The sequence below is a fragment of the Plectropomus leopardus genome, chromosome 12 (assembly GCF_008729295.1).
Source record: "Plectropomus leopardus isolate mb chromosome 12, YSFRI_Pleo_2.0, whole genome shotgun sequence".
Taxonomy (NCBI): domain Eukaryota; kingdom Metazoa; phylum Chordata; class Actinopteri; order Perciformes; family Serranidae; genus Plectropomus; species Plectropomus leopardus.
The window spans coordinates 21,604,370-21,628,845 of record NC_056474.1 but is presented as its reverse complement, the minus strand read 5'-3'; the positions used below and the strand labels follow the sequence as shown (position 1 = coordinate 21,628,845).

The following is a 24,476-nucleotide window of genomic DNA, read 5'->3' as shown; positions in this document are numbered from 1 at the left end:
ACAAGACCTGAGTTGAAGGAGAGAGGGAGGTATGGGGAGAGAGAGAGGGAGAAAGGGAGGAGATTTACTCTCTGGAATACCTGTTTCAGTCTTGTAATTTCCATCTCTGGCAGAGGTCAGTCTACTCTGCCATCTGTCACTTATCCCTTCTCAACCTCATGTGCCTCTGAGATGTCATGTCATTTTATGAGAGTGTCTGTCTGCTTCCTACTCTCTAACATCAGAAACTTTCTCACTGAGCTCCTGGACTCATGCTTTGTTTCTTTAACTAAGACTTCACTTTCATTTATGTTTTTTTAAACCATTATGTATTAGTATTTTATACCTTCAAAAGTGTCTGGAGGGGGACTTTATGAGATGGAAGTGTTTACGGAGAAAGGAAGAGAGAGATTTTTGCAGAGCAGAAGAAGCTTTTTTTTCAACTGTTTGATGGTAATTAGTACACGCAGGCTCTTGTTCTGATCAACGGAGGCTGCTGCTAATTTGAGTGCACCTCCGAAGCCTTTGAAATGCAAGGTAATAGGAGGTAGGTAGTCGCATTTTGTTATGGCAAACAGGATTACGCTGCTACATTAACTGCTCAAAACCTTTTATAATAATGTGTATGTAATGCACTCATTGCACAGGGCTAACAAAAAAGCTCCGCTGACACACACAATCTCTGTCATTTCATCCCAGTAGATCAAAGGTAAAAGTGTATGTTAACCACCAAGTTCCTGTGAGTAGAAAAAGTCCTCTTACCGCACTCCTTCTTGGGCTCGTCAGATCGGTCCTTGCAGTCCTTGACAGAGTCACACACCTTGGAGCTATCAATACACTCTCCATTCTTACACAGAAACTTCAAAGGTCCCTCACATTTGGTGGCTGCAACAGAAAAGCAGAGGATAGATCAGCATCTGCATGATAAACCTCATGAGTATTTATTTGCATAAGCTATAACAAACTGATTCAGAGCACCGTGCATCAAAAAGTGTGATTTCAAATTGAAATCTCCAGTGGTTCACCAAATACTGGGGGGGGGGTCACATGAAACAAGTGACAGCCAAAAAATACTTCTCACTCAGATATTCATATCATCCCACATAAAAAGCCCAGCGTAATAAAAGCTGAACTTTAATTTGGTCCAGTTTCACAGTGCCAGGGCTTAATTTCCTGTAACATTACTTTGCAGTATGCTGGTAAATTATGCATCATAGTCAGAGGACGGAGTAATAATGAAATCAGCTTGCAGAGAGCACTGGGCTGGATCCTCACAACATATCAGTGGTCAATACAGGAAATCAGTTCACAATCATCATATCCAGAAAAATCCCATATAAGATTATTGGGAGCAAAACCTTATGGTTTCCATAAAATCAGTTCTATTTTTGATGCTATTTATGGCCAACATTTTTCTGCAAGATCCATTAAGTGTATTTACATTCTGCAATTACCTCTCTTTAGTAGCATTTTGAGAGGTGGATTCTTCCATCCCTATTCTGGACATTGTCAAACTACGCATGAGGTATCAGATGACATGGCATGTCATGTAATTCACTGTAATTTCTTTTTATGAATATCACTGTTTACTGTTCAATGTATCAGAGCTCTAATGAATTGCTGCTAATGCAAATGCTACTGGGTCTGCTTCATATTATATGGGGGGGCTCTTAATGAAGCTGCCAGGAAACAAAGTTAGTGCGGAAAGCAATCATCATCAAAAATGCATTTACATTTTCTGCATTTTTGAGTATTAAATGTTGAATGATGTAAAGAAACAAGAGGAAGCAGCAAAAGTGAGCTGTTAGATGAAGAGCTGCAGGCGACAGGCTCAAGAAGGAAGCCGACACCTTTCACCGTGTGGTGCTGTGTGCAGCATGAAATCAGATCACGGCACAATTATATATATATATTTTTTTTAAAAGATATTTTTAATTGCTTTTATTTGACAGGACAGACATAGCGTGAAAATGGGGTGAGAGAGGGGGGGTGACATGCAGCAAAGGGCCGAGGCCGGACTCGAACCTGCGGTCGCTGCGGCAAGGACACTGCCTCTATATATGGGGCACCAGCTCTACCAACTGAGCCACCGAGTGCCCCAAGCACAATTATATTTTTGACTGAATTCTTTATTGAAAAAACATGAGTCAGTTTAGCTGAACAGCAAACCGTTGCTTTTCTGTTTAACTTCTGACAAGGTAGCTACTTGAGGAGTGTTTGCTGTAGCATTAATATACACTACACTTGCTGAAAACACCAGTAACCACAGCTCATTTTTCAGTACTGAAATCTTACAGGGTTTTTTGCTTTTCTTTAGTTTTTGTCACACATAAACAGTTATGCTATAACTAGTTTCTATCGTATATGAATTAAATTACAATGTTGTATGTACATTTTAAATGTGGCTTTCAAAAATGAAAAAATATGTAAAAGTAACCCCTGTAAGCAAAAACCTCAGACTTCAGACCGTTCTCAAGACCATTTCCAAATTTTTTTCTACTTTGGCAACAAGCTGATATCAACTTGTGATGGGATTTCTTTTTATGGTCATCTGCTCCAGGCACGCTACTGAAAGTGTTTATATTACATACATTGGTACATGTAGCTACAGGCTAACGTCAGGGATAAATTTAATCTTGGATGCATATGTTGCTTATTTCTCCCCAAATTTGATCAAACGGATCGCCTCAAACTGAGTTGGAAAAAAATATGTAGAAATAATACTAGTACAGATAATATTACTAATGTTATAGTAATAAATCGACATAGGTGGCCTATACTAATATTATGCAAGCATTATAACAGTACATGGCTTGTAATTCTGATTTTTTTCTGTCTGTTTTACAAATACCACAAAGCGACATGGGACTAGCCTTTATTAAAAGGGCTATGGGCTCTCTAAAAGGATTAAATCAAAACAAGTAAAAATAAAAATAGATTTTTTTTATTATAGCCACAAAAGAATAAAAAAAATGTAAAGAAAAAAAGCAGAACATGTGCAAAAGGCAGATACACACTCAGGCAAATCTAAATACTACCAGACAGAACAGCAAAAAGGAAGACAGATTCAAACAGGCGCATGCATGAAAAAAGAGGACAGGTGAACAGCCAGAGACGAGGACAGATCCTGGCAGCAAGACATGCAGACAGTGATGACAGGTGTACCCACCGTTGACACAGCCGGATTCGTCACTGTGGTCAGGACAGTCATGCACCTTGTTACACTGCTTGGTGCCATGGATGCAGGAACCATCACCACACTGGAACTCATCAGGACGACACGTCAACAGGGCTGTAAGAGGCACACACAAACACACACACTTGAAATTGGACTTGTAAATCCCCTTTAATCCCTTCAAGAGGAACACAACATCCTGGTGTCGAAACCAACCCTGAGACCCTTTGTTGCATTTCACCTCATCAGTTTTACAAAAGTCTCTCTACTTTCATCTGCGTAATAAAGGAAAGACATGCCCAAAAGACATTTAAAAAAACCCTTTTATATAGGCATGCGTGAAATTAAAAATGTTGTACAATAACCTATACAGTACAGTACTGCACTACTATCATGCGCACTCTGTGTTGGGTGCTGCCTTGGACAGATACAGTCAACCTGAGGGCGTGTGATGAATGATTTTCAATATAGTAACGCAGAGATGGAGGCTGCATGAAGCCAGACCACATTTCATTAATATCCCAGGCACAGACAAGCTTTTCATCAACAGGGCCCAGTATGCTCATATAACTCCTTTATAAACCACACTAAAAAGCAATATATATGACTGAGGGGATATGATTTAGGGTTATCACAAGATGAGCAAAACAGAGGGATTGTAATGTCAACCGTAACGCTGTAGCCTCGACACGTGCACAAACACACAACAGGACGAGGATACTCTTAACAATATGGGAAAAAAAATCTAACCGTCAATTTTTTTACTCTTATATTGGGATTCAGTGTGTTCCTCATGTTCTGTATTACTCACAACACTCAATAACTCTATTGTATGACCAACCCAAAATTCGAAACAGTCAACATGTACACTGTCCCATCATGTAGGCCAGGCCTAGGTGTGACGATGAAATGAGATATATTAATGTATGCATTGATGTTGATGATGATAAAAAATGTCTGTCTGCGTGGCCCTACTTATATGACCTATGGTGAATGGACTTAAGTCCATGCCACAACTGCACTTAGGGTGCATCCAGCCACTTGTGCTAATTAAGGGTGCTTTATTTGAGTGCAAAGTAAGACCAAAGGGATAAAGGGGTTGTACTTAGTGTAATACACTGGGCCAGGCATTTCAAACCAGAATGTGTTTGTTTTTTTGTTTTTTTTTTGGTGTGCTTTTTTTGTTGCAGCTTTTGCTGTGTGAAAATTCAGATCTACTGTATTACATTGCAATGTTGGTTTGACTTTGGCTATATTACACTTCAAACAGTGTTTCTCTGTATCTGAGAGATCAATCTAGAGATCTGAGAGGCCAGAGGCCTGAGACCTCGTCATGCATACAGACATATGCATACAGTGTTAGTTAAATGTCTGAAATATATTGATTAATCACAATCGCATTCGTCTTCAGCTGAAGCATTGGAAGAAAATTTAATTTATACGGCAAATCAATCCTGACACAGACATTAAAGCATGTAAATATAGCAAAGATAGTGGCGGTAGAGCACAAATGGTTACCACAGAAACCTCTGGACAAATCCGAGGTTGTGCCTCTACCTGCCTCCAGGCCTCCCCCTTAATGCAGAGCTCCAGCTGGCTAACAAAACATCAATCCCTTGTAAGTGCTGCTTATATGACACCACGGAGAGTGAGAAGTGCATTTGATGTGTGCACCACACATCTTGATAATGAATAGTGGGACTATCTGGGCTTCACACTCTGGCTTAGTGAGACAAGAGCTTCAGGGCTCCCCCATCCATGACCAGCTAATAGGAAAACCTGTTTTATCAGAAGGCCCCATCTTCACACTGTGTTTATCAACAGAAACAGATTCTTTACCAGGCACATTTAGAAAAAAGAAAGCCTCTACCAACTCCCACCAGAGTGGAAATGTGCTAAATGACAAAGTATCACCTCAGAAGAGGAAGGAGATATTGTTTGAGATTTTTTTTTCTACTCCCTAGTCTCAAAGCAAACACATCTGAACATACCGCCCACACAAAGATAATGTAAAAGAAACTGACCTTCAGTGTAATTATTTCTGAATGTGTTGAAATTTGATTGGTCTAAAACTGTCTAAAAGAAGACATGCATAACAAATACATAAGGTCTAGATACTCATGTTTAAAATATTTATAGAAGAAAACAATATGGCTTCTTAAATGTAAAGGGTCACTTCACCCAAAAATCAAAAAATTATATTTTTATCTCTTTCCAGAAATCATGAGCAAGTTTCTTGAGATAATCCACAGACCTTGTTGTGAGCAGTTTCATGTAGGAACGATATTCTTTCTACCAAACTACACTGGCCAACCGTATCACCATGCAGAAGAAGCATAAATCTACTCATGGATGAGAGGCTGGTGCTCGTGACAGCCCAGGTGTAAAAATGAATGAAATCTTCCTTGGCTGAGCCATAAGGTTGGCTTGCAGACATCTCTATGGACGATATCTCCAAAACTCAGAAAACTCACAACAAAATAATCTAGATAAAAAAATAGCACTACAGGTAAGAGGAAACATATACATTTTTGTGTTCCCTTTTTGCTGTCCCTGTATTCAAGATGAAAACCCACAGAAATTGTAACAAAACTCGCCAATACAAACAAAAACCGACAGTCGTGTATAAAACCATGGTTCTACGAGCAGCCTCGAGCAAAAGAGGTGGATCTTGTATTACGTCCTACTACCTGTACACAGAATGCATTATATATTATATAATACTGTACTTTCTCTTTGAAGATAGAGTACTATGTACTAAGATTTCAGAATAACAGGATATTCTGCAATTTGTGTGCAATCAAACTGCTGCTTTAGAAGTCACTGCCAATTAAAGTTCAAAAGAGAAAGTAAAATATTTTCTCTTCAGATGTTACACTATTTTTTGCTTTTGATTTTCTTGAGCTGTTTTACCACCATCTGCAAATTGATTTAATATCTTGCAGCTATGAATAGCTCTTCTTTCATTTTCTTTGTGGGACTCACACTCAAAAAAGCATGCCTTGTTTGTATGAACACTGACTTTTTTAAATGTATGTCTCCACTGAGACTACAAACTCAAAAACTGCTTAGAATTAGCATGAAGTATGGATCTGGGACACAGCCTCTTTGTGGTTACATATGTACCGTTCTACATTGCACTGAAAGTTTAGATGGACCCAGTTACACATACCATATATAGAAAAATCCTTTTAGACAGAGAAGACAGCCTTTTAAATAAGAATAGAAGGATAGTCTTTAAACAACAGAGAACCTATAAGCTTCTGCAATGTGAAAAAAACATGGAGAAAGGTGCACAAGAGAGTAAAGTGTAAGGGGCGGAAGGCAAGGACATGCAAAAAGAGATGAAAAAAAGAGTCAGAAAGACAAACTCACGGCAATCAGACTCATCAGATTTGTCCTTGCAGTCTGGATCTCCATCACACTTCCAAGTCAGCCGCACACACTCCCCATTGGCACAACGAAACTCCTCAGCAGTGCAGTTTGTCCGGCGATTGGATAGATACGGCACCCCGTCGCCGCCACAGCGCTCTGGCCCCTCATCTGAACTGTCAGAGCAGTCGGGGTCTCCATCGCAGCTCCACATGAGTGGCACACACTCTGAGGTGTTACAGCGGAGATGGTTGGGCCCGCAGGTCAGAGGGGAGGCACACTTGAGCTCATCACTGCCGTCTCCACAGTCGTCGTCACCGTCACACACATACACGGTGGCCAAACACTTGCGGTTAGCGCACATAAACTCACCGCTGGGGCAAGCTTTGGCATCTACAGGAAGAGCAGAGGGAACAAAACTCAGAAAGGATGCCTGTCTGTCTTACTGCACCAGCCCTGAAGCAGGGGAAGTGTTGCATTTATTTGCAATTTACACTTCTGCTAATCCGCTATTACTTTATCTCCCATCATTGCTGAAAAGTGTAATTAAATGATTGTTTGAAGGCCTTGTGCTTTAAATATGAATTGAGATGTAAAAAGCACATTCACAGACAAAATGAAATGCACACCGGTGTTTCTGGTTTTGCTTGTAATGCATGAAATGAAAGATGAAGCTTTGAAATTGGCTACAGCTGTAGGTAGATGAGAGAAAATAAGACCAGAGGGGAGAAACATATTGGTTTAAATTAGCTTCAAATAAGGGTACATGGTGACTGTAATAGAGTTTCTCAGGTGGGCTGAAAGTCAATATGGGTAATATAACTGGGGAAAAGTCAGGAAGAAGAAGAAAGCTGGACAGAAGGAGACATAATGACAGTGGTTATCACAAGAAGTCGGCGAGAGACTTCCTCTTTATTTAGCTACCAGTAAAAGACTCACTGAGATTAAAAATCTAATTTTCAAGAGTGTCCTGATTGAAACAGGCAGCAGCACAAAACAAACACTGTTGCAGATATAAAACAAACATTATTTAATATAAAAGAGAACAAACTACAAGATTAAAAGATATCAATAAAACATTACTCAACATTCCAAACATCCACAGCCACATGTGCCTGCCTCCAAGTCATTTAGAATAATTTAAATGCATCGGATGAGACCCGCTCCCAAGGATTTGGGTAATTTTGCGACTGATTCCAAGCAGAGAGAGCAACACATTTAACCCTTTCAGACCTGGATCGAAGTCAGTTTTCTTGTGATATGCTCAGACACCATTCACAAGCATTTTAAACCTTTGAAACCTAAAAACAATAATGGTTTGATTTTTTTGAAAACTTGGTACGATATATCACAGAAACTAAAAAAAAAATAAAGAAAAATTGTAAAAGGTGATAATGAAATTACCTGACAATTAGCTGGGGAGATTATTAAAATATTATCCCAAAAAAGAGAAAAATGGCAAGAAAATAACATTAATACCTATTAATAATTTTATAATAATAATAATATAATATTTTTGGTTTTAAGTAATTTCTTGCTAATCTTGGGTCGATTTCATGTTAAGTTGCTTGTTGCCTTCTTTCCATGATTTTTTATATTATAATTTTTAAAGAAATCCGAACGAAACATAAAAGAGCTCTCTCTCTGCCATCAGCCAGTCCTTCTCCTCTCTCAAAGGATTTTGCTTTATCTTGTCTGCCCTCTGGCTCATCTGTGTCTTTTCAGTGACCAAGGAGGAGACCGTGGTTATCCAAACGATGTATGTGTGCAACACACGCCTACATATTACAGGTTATAGGTGCTATTGTATAATATAGTACATGACAAATGCAGAGAGCAGCAACTACAGACAGCCAATGTGTCATACCAAAAGAAAAAAAAAATCATTGTTAGACTAAAATGACCTGAGAGATTCTAAAGGACACAGAAAAACAAAATACCTTAAAACAAAATGGCCCTCCAGGTTTTCTTGTCCATTCAAACTAATTACTGGATAAAATAAATAAGTCTGTCATCAACATTTCATTTAAATGTAGCTTAAACACACAAAATCATAGAAATTCCACCATGCAGAGTCTGAGATGTAATTGGCCGTTTTGCTACACCATTAAGTGGGGGTAGTTTGCTTTTAGCAAGCTAGTTTTTTTTGAGTTATGGTTGGATTTAGCCACTGCACTATTTAGCTACAACGCAAATAAGCTGTAGGGTTAGCCGAGGCTATCTCACCAGATATCTTTACAAAAGTCCACTCACTGCAGTTTGGTTACCTCCTTCCTAATTAAACATTTCTATGGAATTCTATTGTTTGACCTAAGTTGTTTTAAAAAGTCAGACTCTGGTCTCTGTGTTTTGGCTTTGCAGGGGAGTATTGGCTTTCTTCCTTACTGCATGAAAATGTTTCTCTACAGGAAGGAAAAGTTTATGCTGTAATGTTACCTCTCCCCTTCACAAAGTCGAGCTCATGGCTTCTGTAAATCCTTTTCTCTCACGCTACCTTTTCTAGCTTCTTTGTCTCTACTCAAGTCTGGCCAAAAGCGCTCAGGCTGTGAAGAGAGTCTGGGTTCCCACTGTGAGCCCATAGCAGCGCAGAGGCCAGCACAGAGAGAAGCAGAATTTGATATTTACACAAACCACAGGGAGTTCAGCTTCGACACCGCTGCCTTTGGCTGTTATGGCTGGTTACAGGAAGAGAATGCTTTAAAACATTCTACACAGAGTCAGCACGTTGTAAAGCGGTAGCATCTTGTCAGTGACCTGACAAGATGCAAAAAGAGTAGCTGGTTTGGTCCAACAGTAGTAGTAGTAGTAGTAGTAGTAGTAGTAGAAGGGGTAGTGTTTTATACAGTAATCACACAGTAAGTATAAAAAATAAATTATTAAGGCATTCAGAAATCTATATATGCATTTAGTATTAAGTGAAAAGGCTCAGAAGGAAGCAAAAGCTTATATATGCCCGTCCTTATATTCTCATCAATTTAAGCTCCAACAATAAAATATATTTCAGACTTGTAACCCTCAAAACTAAGTTTGTACACTAAACTCAAATCATATCTGCTCTCCTGTACAAAAAAACAGTACAGTACAGTACACGGTCTGGGAGTGAGTTTGTTATGTCTCTTAACATAATTTGCAATATTTCATTATATTCCAAATCATTAAATTACATGGTTTGTGAACTTGAAAAAAACGGATTAGTTTACTTATAGAACCAGCCTAATTAACAATACCTATGGCTCGTTTTCAAGTAAGATTGTCGAATTTATCATCATTCTAAAAGTTGACCCTCAGTAAACAATAAATAATATACAAGTCCTCATTGTTTAATATATCCCTAGATTTATACAAGATTGCTATTTATTTTTCAATTTTTATGACATAATTTATGATCAATCACAACCCATAAAGACCTTGTCTCAAAAACCCTTTCAGTTTAATCTGCACAGATTTTTAATTTAACATCCCCATCATTTTTTTTTTTTTTTTTTTTTTTTAGCTTTTCAAAAGCCATGAATTTAGTTTTCTTAATATTGAGAGCCCGTTTATTGACATCAAACCAAATTTTGAGAATTTCCTACTCCTTTTCAATGGCATAAGAAAGTTCTTTTTCATTTTTCCTAGAGCAAAATAGATTAGTATCATCTGCAAAATTGAACAAATTTGAACAAATCAGTGCCATTGAAAACATCATTTATGTATAGTATGGAAAGGTTGGGTCAAATAACTTATCTATGGGGCATTTCCCAGGTGACCTCCCTAAATCTTCTTTTCAAATTTCTCAATAATTGACTGATATCAATAGTATCAAATGGCTTCTGTGGGTCAATATAAATACCAATATAATACTGATCATTATAAACTGCCTTTATTATTTCTTATACCATCTCCATTGCTGCACAAATAGTAGTTCTATTTTCTCCTAAATCCATATCTATATAATATCTCAAATGTTTCTGACAATTAAGTTAAGGAGATACCCGTATATAGTTGTCTAGAGTCCAGATTTTATGTGCATGCACAGTTATTATCAATTCTGATACAGATTTGTATTTATCAAAACTGGGATTAGCATTTAAATGGCAACAGAAAAAAACAGGTGAAGTGTCTTGAAAAGAAATGAAGGTGGCTACATCTCACCATCACTTGAACATAATGAAAAGCTGAGTAGTTTTCCTCGCTGGCTGTTTAAAGCTAAAACACTGAAAGCAAACAGAATCAAAAACGGACAGAGAAAAAGGAAATGAAATGTCAGAGTAGAGTGGAAAATCATATGCAATTCCACATGTTCACTGGGTGAACAATAATCAGATGCAAGATAGTGTCCTAATTACTATGCTATGTAATTATACCATATGTTTAAGTCGCTGTCTGTTTTCTCAGTGTTTAATTAATTCACTGTTACCGACATGATTGCCACAGAAGCACGGGGAAAACAACTGATAGGAAAAACAAGCGTCAAGATTCGGCTCTGTGAAAGGGTTTATATTCATGAATATTAAACACACTCCATCTAATTCTGATGTGTTTTATAACTACTGTCCCTGTTATGCCTCTATGCTAACTCAATACTAATTTGGCACTAAATAATTAAGGAGATTCAACTGACATGTACATTATTACACAGGGGGAAGACCATTAGTAATGTACATGAGTGGCCTGGTTACACTGTTGAGAGACTTTGTTTTCCTGTGGGGGCACTGAGTAAATTAATTTGAAGACTTTGGAGCAACTTTGAGCCCACAGACTGCCTGCGTGTAATGTTGTACAAGTCAGTGGGTTTTAAATGAAAAAGAAATTGCAGAGGGACCTTGCATTTCACTCAGCAAGTTCGAGTTTCAGATTGTTTTTCCATCTATTTACATAATTTATGACTGATGTACAAAAGAGGAAAAATAGTATCAATACTAAGCACCAAATGAATATGTACATATGCATGCATACATTGCATGTACAGTCTATGAAGTACATCAGGCTGTAACAAAATGTGTATTTGTACTGCACTGCCACAGTCTGTGAGTCATGACCTGGTGCACACAGCCGCAAAATGCACAGTATGTGGATTGATGCAAGTAACACGGAACCAAAGTTCACAAGAGCAACTTTATACCTCTTTCTAAATGAATACGAACATCAGCAAAACATTTCCATGACTTTTCAAGGACCCCAAATTATTATTTTTTTCTTTGCCCCACTTGCCTGGCATTTTTCAAACATTTCAGACTCAGACTCTTTTCACACATAATTTCCGCTAATTGGTATGTACGAAGGGAGAGTCAGAATATGGGGAGAAAATGAAAAAAACATAAGTGATAGTAAATAAAATGTCACACACAACAACAAACCTGATGCTATGTTACATACATTTTTTTCTGTGGGTTCCAAAATGAACTATGATTTTTTGTTACCCTGCTGTTACACTCCTACTGTGAAGTACATGTCTATGTATATGTATGCACAGAGACATCAGATGCTGTTTTTGCTGTAATGTGAAACACTTAAATCTGATCATGTCTACCACTACATGATGCTGAGGTCACGCTTAACATTAAATCTGCTAAACATTTGTATGTCAGAATCGTTGTTGGGAGCAAATGTGCTGATATTAGCATTTAGATCAAAGTACTGCTGTGCCTCAGTACAGCATCACAGAGCTGCTGGCATGACTGTAAACTGTAACTCCTGTTCTTGTGACAGCCAGCAAGAGAGATCACAAGTAAACCAAATAATTCACAGATCATGGGGCACAGCAGACATCTCATTAGAGACGTAAACACATTTATGTCTTGGGTGTTTACTCTGCTAAAATGAGCAACTTACACTAATTTTGATAGAATGGCAACTTTTCTGGTCCTTAATTTTATTTCTGTGTGCATTTTTGCTGTTTATGACCAAATAGAGTTCAGTTCATTTTGAATTATCTCTAGATGTGGTGGCTACCCTTATTCTTTTTCTTATAAAGGCAGACAAAACTTTGTTTGCTTAGTATAATGAACAATGCATAATTAAACAGAAAATACACAATAACATCAACTAGATTCACTGAGAACTGGTGGCACACAGTCATATATTGTCCTTTCCTTAATAACTTGGATGGGAGAACCTTTTCTGTGACTACCACCGTGGTAGTCAGAAGCTGGCAGTGCAACATACTTTACTTTTTCTGGCAGCTTAGATGATGGGAGACTGTTGCCAGCAGCAACCAGTGGCTCGGTTGAAGAGGCAAGAAATGACTGGTCGTTCTACTCACATTAGCATTACAGCTTATGAGTGTGTGGTGCGTGTATGCGTGCGTGTTAGTCAGGAAGCATGAAGGAAAGAGAATAAAGTAAAATAGATATGTTATATTTTTTAAGTGTAGGAGGAGGGGGAAATGCAGAAGACATGAAAAGAAAGCCATCCAGGTAGACATTTAAAATGCATTACATTTTCCCAACTGTGCATATAGCCTGTCTGTCAAAACATAAGCAGTGCTTTTAAGGGGGGCACCCTCCCCATTATTAACAAAATGACCCAAATGCACCTCCCCATTAACCTGCCATCTCCCTCCATCTGCATCAAGACACAATCCTATTCAGACCAGACCTATATCCAATAAATCATTGAGAACTTTAAAAGTTTGATTAAGAGTTAAATTTTATCTTCATAGTATTATAGCACTGGTTTAAGAGAAACCAAAAGAGCAATTGCCTGTGTTAAATTATTATACAAGATGCTACTTAGCAAATGAAATCTGCAATACAAAAGGGAGATACACACACATGAGAGAGACGAGAGAAGGGACAGAGACTGTTGAAAGGGAACAGTTGCCATAATGTCTGCAAATTGGGAAAACAATGAGACTTGGGAGCTCCTCATCCTCTGACAACAGGACAAGATCAGTTGCTGTATAACAGGAACAGTAAATTATTGATATTGCCATGTTATGCTATTACTATTGTTTAGAAAATGCTATCGTCACGTAAGTTATAAGTCACGTGGATGCCCATGCTGTTGTGTTTAGCGCCACGCCCGCTATGCCTCTTTTGAATCTGCGATGCCAGCATGCTATTCTAAATGTCAGCATGATGTCACTGTCCTTTGGTTCTTTGTAAAAAAGTAAAACCAACGTAAAGAAGGGACTTTGCAGCAGCCTTGTACTACGATACAGGATATAAAAGTAGATAGCAAAAACACAGCTTTAAATCAAGAATGGACAGACTCTTAAACAATCATTCTTTCCCGTGCTAGTTCAAAATCAGCATCTCTCATGTTTGGAGACTGGTGATTATCAACAGCTTAAATGTGAAGTGCCACTACGAGACAAAGCACAATGCATCGCTGACCTAACATAACCACTCAAATCCCAACTGAGGGCACAGATAACAAATGTTTATATGGCACTGAATTACTTAATTTTAAAGAAAGTTAGACATTACGGCAGAAATACATTGGACACAACATGTCATGTAAGCAGAGAGGAGTGGGGTTATTACCTACTTTAACTGCTTTGTAGCATGTGGTTGCTGCCAGGTTCACTATGTGCATATTGAATTTTGCGAAGTGATAGTGCAGTTGATTATACAGGGTTTGAACACACATAGGCTACATTAACTGGCACTGAGTTAACTGGACAGTTTAAACTACAGGATGCATTGATTTATTTTTATGTGAAATGTAAAAACACCCTCAAGCTTGTTCTGCTGCTTCGCACTGCCTCTGATATGATGAGGTATTTCTGCTATTTTTACCTGTTGGAGGGCTGCTAGAATTTAAGAAAAATAGACCAGCCAAATTGCCTTCTGGTGCATGCACAAATACCTCTGAGCATATCAGTCACTGTCTGTGCAGCGTAACGTCCCCTTGGCTTTCTCATGGATATTCATAGACTTAAACTAAGGAGACAGTTCAGACCTGTCCACTCTGCTTAGAAAGCTGAGGTCCACTACAGCTATAGCCACTGCAGCAAGGTCACTGCAACAGACAAAAGACAAGCAGGTAGAAACACACATTTCACTGCCTTCGGGTTCAGACGGGCTACAATACCTCACCAGGGAAATAGCTCAGTGGCTGACCTTTCCTGTGAAGCCACACAAACATTTACAGAGGAAACACAGCTGTAATAAAGAGGAGACAACTCTCATCTACAGTAACAACCAGGAGATAATAGAGGACAAGGTGGGAGTCAAAGTGACGGGAGGTTTTTTGACCTCCTCTCTGATATCATTACTGACTCAGGGGGTAAGCTAACTGATGGCCAATGGGGGAGACATGAAATGGGTCCTGAATGAGACAAAACAGCCACCTGATTAGTTTTCGAGCAGAATGAAATAAGGGAGAATTATTTGTCGGTGGAAGCGCTTTAGTCCTGTAAAACAGTGATGCACAGTATCTACTGTTTCAGCTTCACAACAGAAACAGAGGGACAGCTGTGAAGAGTGCAGGATGTAATTGTTTGCCTCATACAATCCAAGCTGTGTTAAATATGAATAAAGAAAACATGCAAAAATACAACTGCGCAGAAATATCATATACATACACCAGGCAGCCAACTCAACCTGACACTGAGTGCAAATGCAAACATGCAAGAAAACATGCAAATCTAGACCAGCTCCTGTGCTCCACAGCAGATCCCAGCAGACAGGCGAGCTCAGGAGAGAAGCCTGGAGAGTAAGTGCACATTAATCTCCACATCGCTGAGGGTTGAGGACAGTTCAACTTTCTTGCGGATCCTCTCTCGAATTGCTGCTTAATGTAATGTTGATCAAGGAAAGCTTCCTCTGGTGAGGGCTAGATTCTACTTAATACATAATTCAACATGTGGATGACTCAATTAGCAGGATGCTTTTGCAAGATTTACTTTACCAAGTGTGCGGCGGGCTATGCACTCTGCAAATTTCTACTAATAGCAGAGAGCACCGGGGCTAACTGGGTATACGTTCCAGCTCAGTCAGTTTTAGAAGTGCAACCTCTTCACTTACATTTGGGTAAACACAAGTGAAAGGGCAAGTGAGTTTGAATGTTTTGCTCACTTTGAGAAGGATTAAGCTTGAGCATGCTCACAAAAGCATGAGTGTGAAAGACAATAAAAAGTAGGCTCATGCTGAGGGCTCTTTCACAACAACTCAGCGGTTTGGTGCAGTTCCAACCAAATCTGAAGCTTTTGGCTTTTTGGTTTAGTTTTATAGGCTTTTGTGTACACTATATTCTAACTATGATGTGAAACAAAAAAATGTATGGTGTGTTGAGAACGCAAAAAGGAACAACTAAAGAAGTGACCCTTAAGAAGTCCAGCCCCTTTTTGCTCGGAGCTTCAGTAACAGTTGAACAAGTTTGGTACCTTTTATTGTGAGGCCACTTCCACACTAATATGTTTTCCTTTTAAAACAGTGTTTTAAAACAAAATCAAGCCCCAGAACCACAGCAAAGGGCCACAGGCTGGAATCAAACCTGGGCCTCTGCAAAGGCTTTAGCATACTGGGCGCACACTCTAGCAGGTGAGCTAGAGGCCGCCCCTTCTGCACTATTTTAGAAATAATCTCCATCCCTGATAGCATGCCTCTATAATGACCATCGACTGGATACATGTGTGCCAGTGTAAACAGGAGACCCACGCCAGAGGAAGCTATAGCGAAGAGAAAGGGGTACATGCACAAAAAAGAAAACATCATACACAACATCTAGTATCCTGTCATGAATATTTCCTTCTATCATATGTGTAACAGTTGCATTCACGTCATATAGTAAACATGCTGATGCCGCTGACGACGGATCACAGATGTGCAACTACATTTTTGCCAACACAACATATCAATACAAGCCAGACTATGTAGTTTTAACTAACTAAAGTCACCACTTTTTCACAATATGGTGCAGTCTCTTGCTCCCTCTGTGTCATTGCAGCATGTCCACAGCTGCAAAGAGTAGTGTGAAAGTCAAGAGCACTCACCCTGCTGCAAAATCTACGGACCAAAATGTCCCTAAAAGTAGCAGTCGACTTCGGGTCTCCGCCTTATGATTTTAGCCTCCAACTGTCATGGGTAGCCATAGTTCTAAGGTTAAACCGAACAAATATATGCGTTTCTTAAGGAATCAATCTTCAAGTTTTGGCAGTTCCACATTACGAATCAAGCAAAGCAAAACAAATTACTGACATTCACCATTTCCCCTACATTGTACTCGGGTACAAAAGACCTAATTTCCTCTGACCAACTTTTTTGGGCACCAGAGAGAAAAAATTAAGCCTCCAGGTGCAGTGAATTGGAACATGACTTGATGTTCAGTCACTTGAATAAATTGTTTTGATTTTCCCAGGTGGGTCCGCACAGCACTACAAATCACCAAAACTATCCAATACATTATATATCTGTTTATAGTTTGTTTGCAAAAAGTCAGTCTGAAGAGAAAACAAGTTAACTCAATGTGCTGGTGTAATACTACCTGTGAATTATAAAAGGTTAAGGCAAAAGTATGGAGGTGAAGGTAGATGGTGTCTTAACTCTTTTTAACGCATGTCATACAACTTAAGTGGTGTGATGTGGTAGTTTCTATTACTTCTGCTGAAAAGGAACATTATAAAAAGAAGTGGTGCAAAGCTTAATGCTCTGCTCACTTTTAAACCTATGCACATGCTGCTTTTGGTTTCATAAAGTACCCAAAAATTAGATAATGCAGACCCCAGGCCTTCTGAATGGGGCTTTTCACCACTTACACACAATCTAAACAGCGAGTCTGAAAGAGCATGTAACCACAATTACATGGAAGCCTTCACGGTTAACCACAACAGGTGTGACAGAGAAAAGAAGACAGAGTCTGATCTCAAACAATGAGGATTCTGTTGTGAAAGGAACAGACATTGTGGCAGTGTTTTTACTTTTTGTTTACACTTGGGGAGTCCCTTCAACATTTGATGCTCAATGGTGCTGACACTTTCCATTTATGCTTCAATATTATGAATACACTGCACCTAAAAATGATTTGTGACCACATTTGCAGCCTCACTCACTGAGGTTTGCAGCTGAGCCTTTCGCTGGCTGGCAGGAGCAAAATGCAATTGGACATACATACTCTGTTCATAAAATAGCGCTATTCTGGATCTTGTATGACTGCTGCTGCATCATTTTACACATCTTCATTCATTTATCTTCTCCCTCTAAACCCAAATGTACAGCCCAGTTAATGTTGCTTTGAAGAGAATTCTCCAGCTGCCCCTGTGCCAACAGCTAGCCCGCAACACACACAAACCAGTTGGTAATTTCTACCACTCATCTATCACCTCACATAACTGTAAATGTGACAGATCTTAAGCCTTCTGTCTGCAGTACTTAAGAGTAATACAACAAGCAGTGTTCTTGAAACAGAAGGCAATTATCACCTGTGCCCGTTCTTTTGGATTTGCATTTACATACATTTTGTGTCACTTACAGCACTTTTAACCATACAGCTCAGATCTCGACTGTGAAGGCTCATGCACACCTTCAGAGTCTTGCAGACAGGTGCATATAAAGAAATGTTCATAGGCATGAGAAGAGAGAATTCCTGCACACTGTCCTTTTGATGCAGTAAAATTACTGCAAACGTTTTACTATTGTTTATTCCCATAACTTCCAGGCAAAACAGTATAGCTAAGGTCTGATCAGGTTTTAGGCACTGAAACACGTATTGTTCAGGATCTGTTAGGGTTAGGGTGAAAAAAAAAAAAAAAAACCCACAAATTTAAAACAATAGACAGGTTAAGTGTGAAACACTGATCAACTGGTTATTATTCAATGTTCTGCTGGGAAACCTTGGACCCTGGAATTCATGTTGATGCCTCTTGACACACACCACGGACCTTAAAACCAGGCAGGTTTGCCAGTACCCCATGTGGCCCCAGCATGTATTGGACCTGTCTCTTACCTGTCCAGGCATGTGCACAGGACTTCTGGGGGTGTTCCAACACATCCCAGGGATGCTTAGTCGGTTTGGGATGTTGGAGGTCAGGTCAAAGCCTTGAGCTCTTTGTTACATTCCCAGCAGAACAATGCATTATAAAGAGATGATCAATGTTATTCACTTCTCCTGTCAGTGGTATTAATGATGTGGCTCAACGTTGTTTTAAGAACGTCAGACTAATTCCCAGTTCCTGAATGTTGCCTTGCTACAATTGCAACGGTTCTCAAATTCAGCTAATCCCTGTCACCACAATTTTATTGGAAATTTGAGTATTTTAAACCAGTAAAACTTAATTTCAAAAAGTTGTAAAGTTGCTCATAGTGTATTGATCCTTCTTGCCCTCTTTTACTCTCTCTCTGTCCATATATCATGAGACTACTGCTGAGGCATTTTGAGCTCTGTGCCTGGGAGTCACACACACAGTGACAGGGCTAACTTAGCATCACATGGCTAACTTTACCGAAAGGTTATCAGTGGGTTAATGACAAAGTCGGCTGTTTCAGCATCGAGATTGTTGTGACTGTTCAATGGCTCAGTGTTTGAGGTTAGCCACTGCTGCTGTATTTGCATGTACTAACCGGGCCGAGAGAGCAGGAGGAGAGTGGCTCACAGAGGCGGTCTTTCAGTGCTGTTTCAAACGGCAGCAAAGGCTGATCATGCCTGTCTTCCATTACAAATAGATTCTAATTCTGGAAAACACTGCATGCTTATAATAAAAAGCTCTGAATGTGACACAGCATTGAAACTATTTTTGCATTTTTAACTTGCAAAACACCCAGCAATATTGTAACATGAATGGCTTTTTTTTTTTCTTTTTTTTAAAACCAGTGTGAAGACATTTCTGGGCACATCAATCCTAAAAATGGCTTGGGAAGACCTGTAGGGACTGACGTCTTGTGTTCGAACAACCAATAGTACTGAACATAAAGGTAATACAGCAATGTCCAAATGATCATTTCTTAGACCACTGGGCTGGACCACAAACATAACAAAGATTTAAAACTTGGTACCTCCAGACTGAGGTAACAGTTAAAAGTTTTTCGCACTTGATTTAGGCATCATCTTTCAGGCTGGCAATGGGCCTAATCAGTCTTCAAATAAACTGTCCTGAGCAGCACTTAATAGGCCTAATGTGCAATTTTATCTAGCGCTATCCTGCACTGGTGTCAGAGTCAACCTCTCCCTCCTGGTCACGCTGAGCGGAGTTTACCTCTGGAGGGGTTTTGGCCTTTGCCTGGGTGGGCGGCAGCCTGCTGCCTGCCCTCATGTCACTGCTGAGAAGCTTAAGACTGCTGCATCAATACAGACATTAGAATGAAAAAAGGATTAGCACAGGCTAGACTGGGTCTCAATGGACAGTGCAGTGAAAAGACATCTAAGCTAAGAAGGCATTAGATCTAAAGTCAATGGAATCACTACCACTTGATCTGGCATGAGAGTGTGGGGCCACTTTGAGATGGGGACTCACTGACAGGCCACTTTCAGGCTGATGTAGCAAAAAATACCGTTATCGCACAACAAAGTAAAAGCACTTGTATCACAAGTATCCTTAAAGGAAAAGAGGGTAAGTATCTATTCTAGAGGACAATTTCTCTGATTTATGCTTTAATTTTATGCCAAACTGATTTGGCTTCCTCTCTAAAAAAAGACTTAAACTTGTGTGTATTCCTAACAAATAAACATGAATTGCTGAAACGCCAGCCAGCCATAATCTCAACACCCACACACAAACAACTGACAGGGAGCAGATGCCTGAAAAGACAAACATCATCATCTATACAGGATAATAAGGAAATGGCTTTTTTTTTTTCTCCCTCTGTGCATTTGCCGCCACGTGCCATTTTGCACAATCTTCAAAGTCTAAACACCACACCCCCTACAGCTCTGGTGCCTCAATCAATTTTTCTTGACGTGGAGAAGCAAGGGAGAGAGAGAAAAGAAGAAGCCGATTCTTCACGGCGCCTCAGAAGTAGGGCAAGGATAGTCCCTGCAGGGGACGGGGGGTTGGGGCAGCGCACGGTTGAGTTGTCTGATTGGCTGGGGAGGAGGTGATGTAATTTTTGATGGTTCTGAGGGCCCTGCAGTGGAAAGGCTAAAGACTCGGGGTTCAAAATGTGATGACAGAAACCTCAAAATATCAACAGAAAGCTGCAGAATTACTGATACACCACACCAAAAATCATTGCACTTCAAAGAGGACTCGAGTGCAGCTGGCTTAAAACTCAAACCTCACTTCAAATCCCTCTAATTATAAAGAGTGTTCCCTACTGTGCTTTAATGTCTAAAGCCTCTGGATGATAAGTGAGATCACAAAGGATGAGACCCCATAAAATACAAGAAAGGAGGAATCTGAGTTCTGTTTCTTCTACTGACTGCGAGCCTCGTCAAGTCATTCACTTCTGCAAATTTGTAGATGCCACTGTTCAAAATCACACTCAAAATACACTCCTCAAATGCAGTTGGCAGCCAAATATGTGAGTAAAACTATCAGAAACAATTGAGCATGTGTTTCTTTCAGGTTGCTTTTATTACAGTGGAGAACCGTCTTAAACAAACTCACCAGACGCACAGTCCTCCTCATCGGCCCCGTTCTCGCAATCCTTCTCCCCATCACATCTCCATGACAACGAGACACACTTGTTGGTGGATCCCCCACAGTCAAATTTCTCTGGAGGGCACGTCTGTTTGCCTGTGGGCAGAGATGAAAGAGATAGGGAGATTACTGCAGCGGTTTTATGGTCCCAGAAAGGCAGCAACAAACAACTACAAGCCACCGTTGGACTCGATTTCTATCACCCCCATGATGCAGTTAAAACTCGTCCAAAACTCCAACACACTGGCCAATTGATTTTACTGTCTGGGCCGCCTCTAAAGAGACATGCTCAAAGATCATGAAATACAGAAAAATGCACAGTTGGCCGTAAAGCAAAAGAACAACCCAGCCCTCCCTCCTCCTTTTCCTGCCAATCTGCTCGAGTTGGCACAGCGTAGGTTTGATCCAGATTACAGTGCGTTTAGTATGAAGCATGTTGTTAATTATACATCCTTGCTTACAGTGCAGCCTTAAGCCTTCCAGTATGGAATCAAAGGGTCAACCTACATGGTAAATCATACATTTTTGATGATTTTATTGTCAGATAACATTTTAGAAAAATAGCACCTAACCTTCTTTGTCCAACAAGGCCCCTCAGCCCTGTCAGGTGAACCCAAAAACCCCTTCAGCAGCGACACTTGTCATGTTTTAATTATATTTAACATTATTATTAATATAATAGTGGATATTGTTACAACAGTGTTTTCATACAATTGACCTCTCAATAGATGCGTTAACATGGACCCCTTGTCTAAAAAATCAGAATACTAGCCCTGAGATCTGAGGAAAAATGCCTCACGTAACCACCTTAATTGGAAGAGACGGGGTGACACGGGGTGAGACTGGGTGGTGTAAACCTTTGATTAATCATTCAGTAGGAAAATATCAGCATTCACTGACCATGTAAATGCTTAATCTCATTGTTTCTTTCTGGTCTGAATAAATATAATCTTTCTGTGCATTTTTGTCCACATTGGGGTAACTTTAAGGCAGAGACTAACCAAACTGACATTAAAGAACTAGCGGCAGCGAAAGCCAACTGTTGCATCTCCTCAAGTTGCCTGTCTGTCCCAAAAAGACAGCGGCAGTGTCTATTCATCATTCAATAAATGAACCTGACAACCAACAGCACAAATTCAAGAGACTAGTTAGCACATAAACAACACAACCCAATGGTAAAAGAGCAAATGATATTTACAGTGCACTAATGATGAATAACACAAACAACTACAAAACACATCTGCTACAGAGCTCGATGGCTAAAAACATAATCTTACGTAACATAACAAATTTAAACTGGCAATCAGATTCTTATTATTACATTCTTATGTGAGTACTCCTATTAATCAAAGTATTTTTTGATTTTAAAACAGTAGGCTTATGTAATATTGCTACAGGCTGCAATACTGTGTCCCTGATAAGAACAACTTTCTATCACAGTAGCAGTAGCACGCATATGACGTGTTTAGGGAATATTGTTAAAGATACAATACATAGCCTGAGTTAAATTTAGGTTATTTTCAACTAAAGTATTGACAGGTGAAACCACTTCCTCTCCTTCTGTGGTTTATATTTCCAACAAACTTGAAAGAAAAAAAAACAACAAATAAAACACCACTTTGCCAAAATAAAGTTATATTCTGATGAAATGCTTTGAGGCACGTAAACATGCTGAGCAGCATTGGAGAAAAACATCTAATTATTTGAACTGTATACATTTAAAATTTAGCTTTTTAGTCTGCTAACTATGTAGCTCTCAATCCCTGCATGTGGTGTTCAGAGGGTACAGCTGACTATGTGGATGTTTCTTTCCATCGAATTGTAATTTCCATATATTTATATATTTTTCAGATCAGCTACTCTACAATCTAAGTACACCCTGGCAACATATCAAGGTTAGATTTTGAGACCTTTCAGTGGTCATGTTTTCTTTCTTTTTTTTCCATGTAAACAACATTGCCACAGCTGACAAACAATTCTATGAGGGGATCATTAGTGGCGTGATGACTGGAACAAGCTCCATAATGAAAATCATTTATGAGGTTAGAAGAATCTCTGATGCTGTCGCTAGCAATGTTAGGTGTAAATTGCATTCTGGGTAATTGGACCAGACAGGCAGAAGGTCTGCCAAACCATCTTTCTAAACAAAGCACATCTGTTCATATGGAAATAATTTCTTTAGAGCAATGCACTTAGGCTAAAATTGAATTCTTTTTCATCTTATGTAAATTCAACATGCAGCAGATTTTAATTATTAAATGAACAACTGTATATCTGCTAAGAAAGGCTTTCATTTGTGAGATGCTTTTTTCTAGGTCTAAATGGTTTCAACATTATTTTGTATGTTTCTTTAATTACATACAGTGTAAATTCATATTCTGTGGTATCAGTGATGAAATCATTTATACAATAAGCATGAAGTGCAGTGCAAATTTTAAGGTTAAATGGTAAAGGACCTTTTCTTCTACGTGAGAATAAAAATTTTACTTTTCTTCGTAAAAGATAAGTGTATTTGCTGCCATATGCCACCAGATTTTGGGAACTGATACATTAATATTTGAGTTTAAAAATCAGGTAAAGATGTCGAAGTCTGATTTTATAGATCAGGGCAGATCAAGGTGTTTTTGACTGATAAGGATAGGCTTTATTGAGCATATAGAGCCTGATCCGAGGCTTTGTTTTATGTCACCTGTCATACATGTGTTTTTACTTTAATGCATAGCAACACAAAGCTAAACTGTCGTTAACTCTCCTCTGTCTGTGTGTAAGAGCAGGGACTGAGCCCTGCCTGCGGATAAACACCACCCACTACAAACAAAAAGTAAAAAGTATGAGACAATTAATTTACATTATTTACAGAAGTTACAAGCACTTGTTTCATTTCAGCTCAATGTAAGAGTCTCATGTTTTGCTTTTAACTACAGTGTATTGGTGTAGGTAGGGACATTGGTGCAGAGCTTAGTGCGACCATACTTGCCACCCCAATGCAAGTGCAATAAAACCCCCGAGACTAAAAAGCCAACACGGCTAATTTATCAATGAAGCGCTAATCCACACAAAAACTGGGAGGACAACAAGTCCTAAAAGTCACACCAAAGCAACAAACACTGGAAAATACTCTCTAAAAGGAAAGAGAAATTCTCCTGATACAGAGGCAGGGCCAAAAATATTAAAGACATCTGTCATGTTATATTTTATTTTGTAAAATAAATAATAGCAATAATTATAGGCTAATACATTAAAAAAAACATCAAGGGGCAGCTTGAATGAACAAATTTTTATTAACTTTAAGGAAGCCTACTTAAAGTGTGCAATGTGAAGCTTTAATATCTAGGAAAATAGGAGTACTGGATCAGGACTCAACAGATACTCAAAACTGACTTTGATCAGGGGCAAATAAACATGATGCAAGAGATGTGATGCAAGATGTGATTTACAATTATGATGTTC

The 24,476-nt window shown here is 39.2% G+C and overlaps 1 protein-coding gene across 1 annotated transcript in view; it reads right to left on the bottom strand.

The window, feature by feature from the left end:
- Window positions 1-24,476, bottom strand: part of LOC121951124 (low-density lipoprotein receptor-related protein 8-like) — a 100,480-nt gene that overhangs the window by 29,081 nt on the left and 46,923 nt on the right. The window contains exons 4-8 of the mRNA XM_042497353.1: window positions 20,994-21,122; window positions 20,803-20,805; window positions 6,530-6,910; window positions 3,149-3,271; window positions 742-864 (exon numbers count right to left, since the gene is read on the bottom strand). Of these exons, the coding sequence (XP_042353287.1) occupies window positions 742-864; window positions 3,149-3,271; window positions 6,530-6,910; window positions 20,803-20,805; window positions 20,994-21,122 (759 nt within the window). The remainder of the gene's footprint in view (window positions 1-741; window positions 865-3,148; window positions 3,272-6,529; window positions 6,911-20,802; window positions 20,806-20,993; window positions 21,123-24,476) is intronic.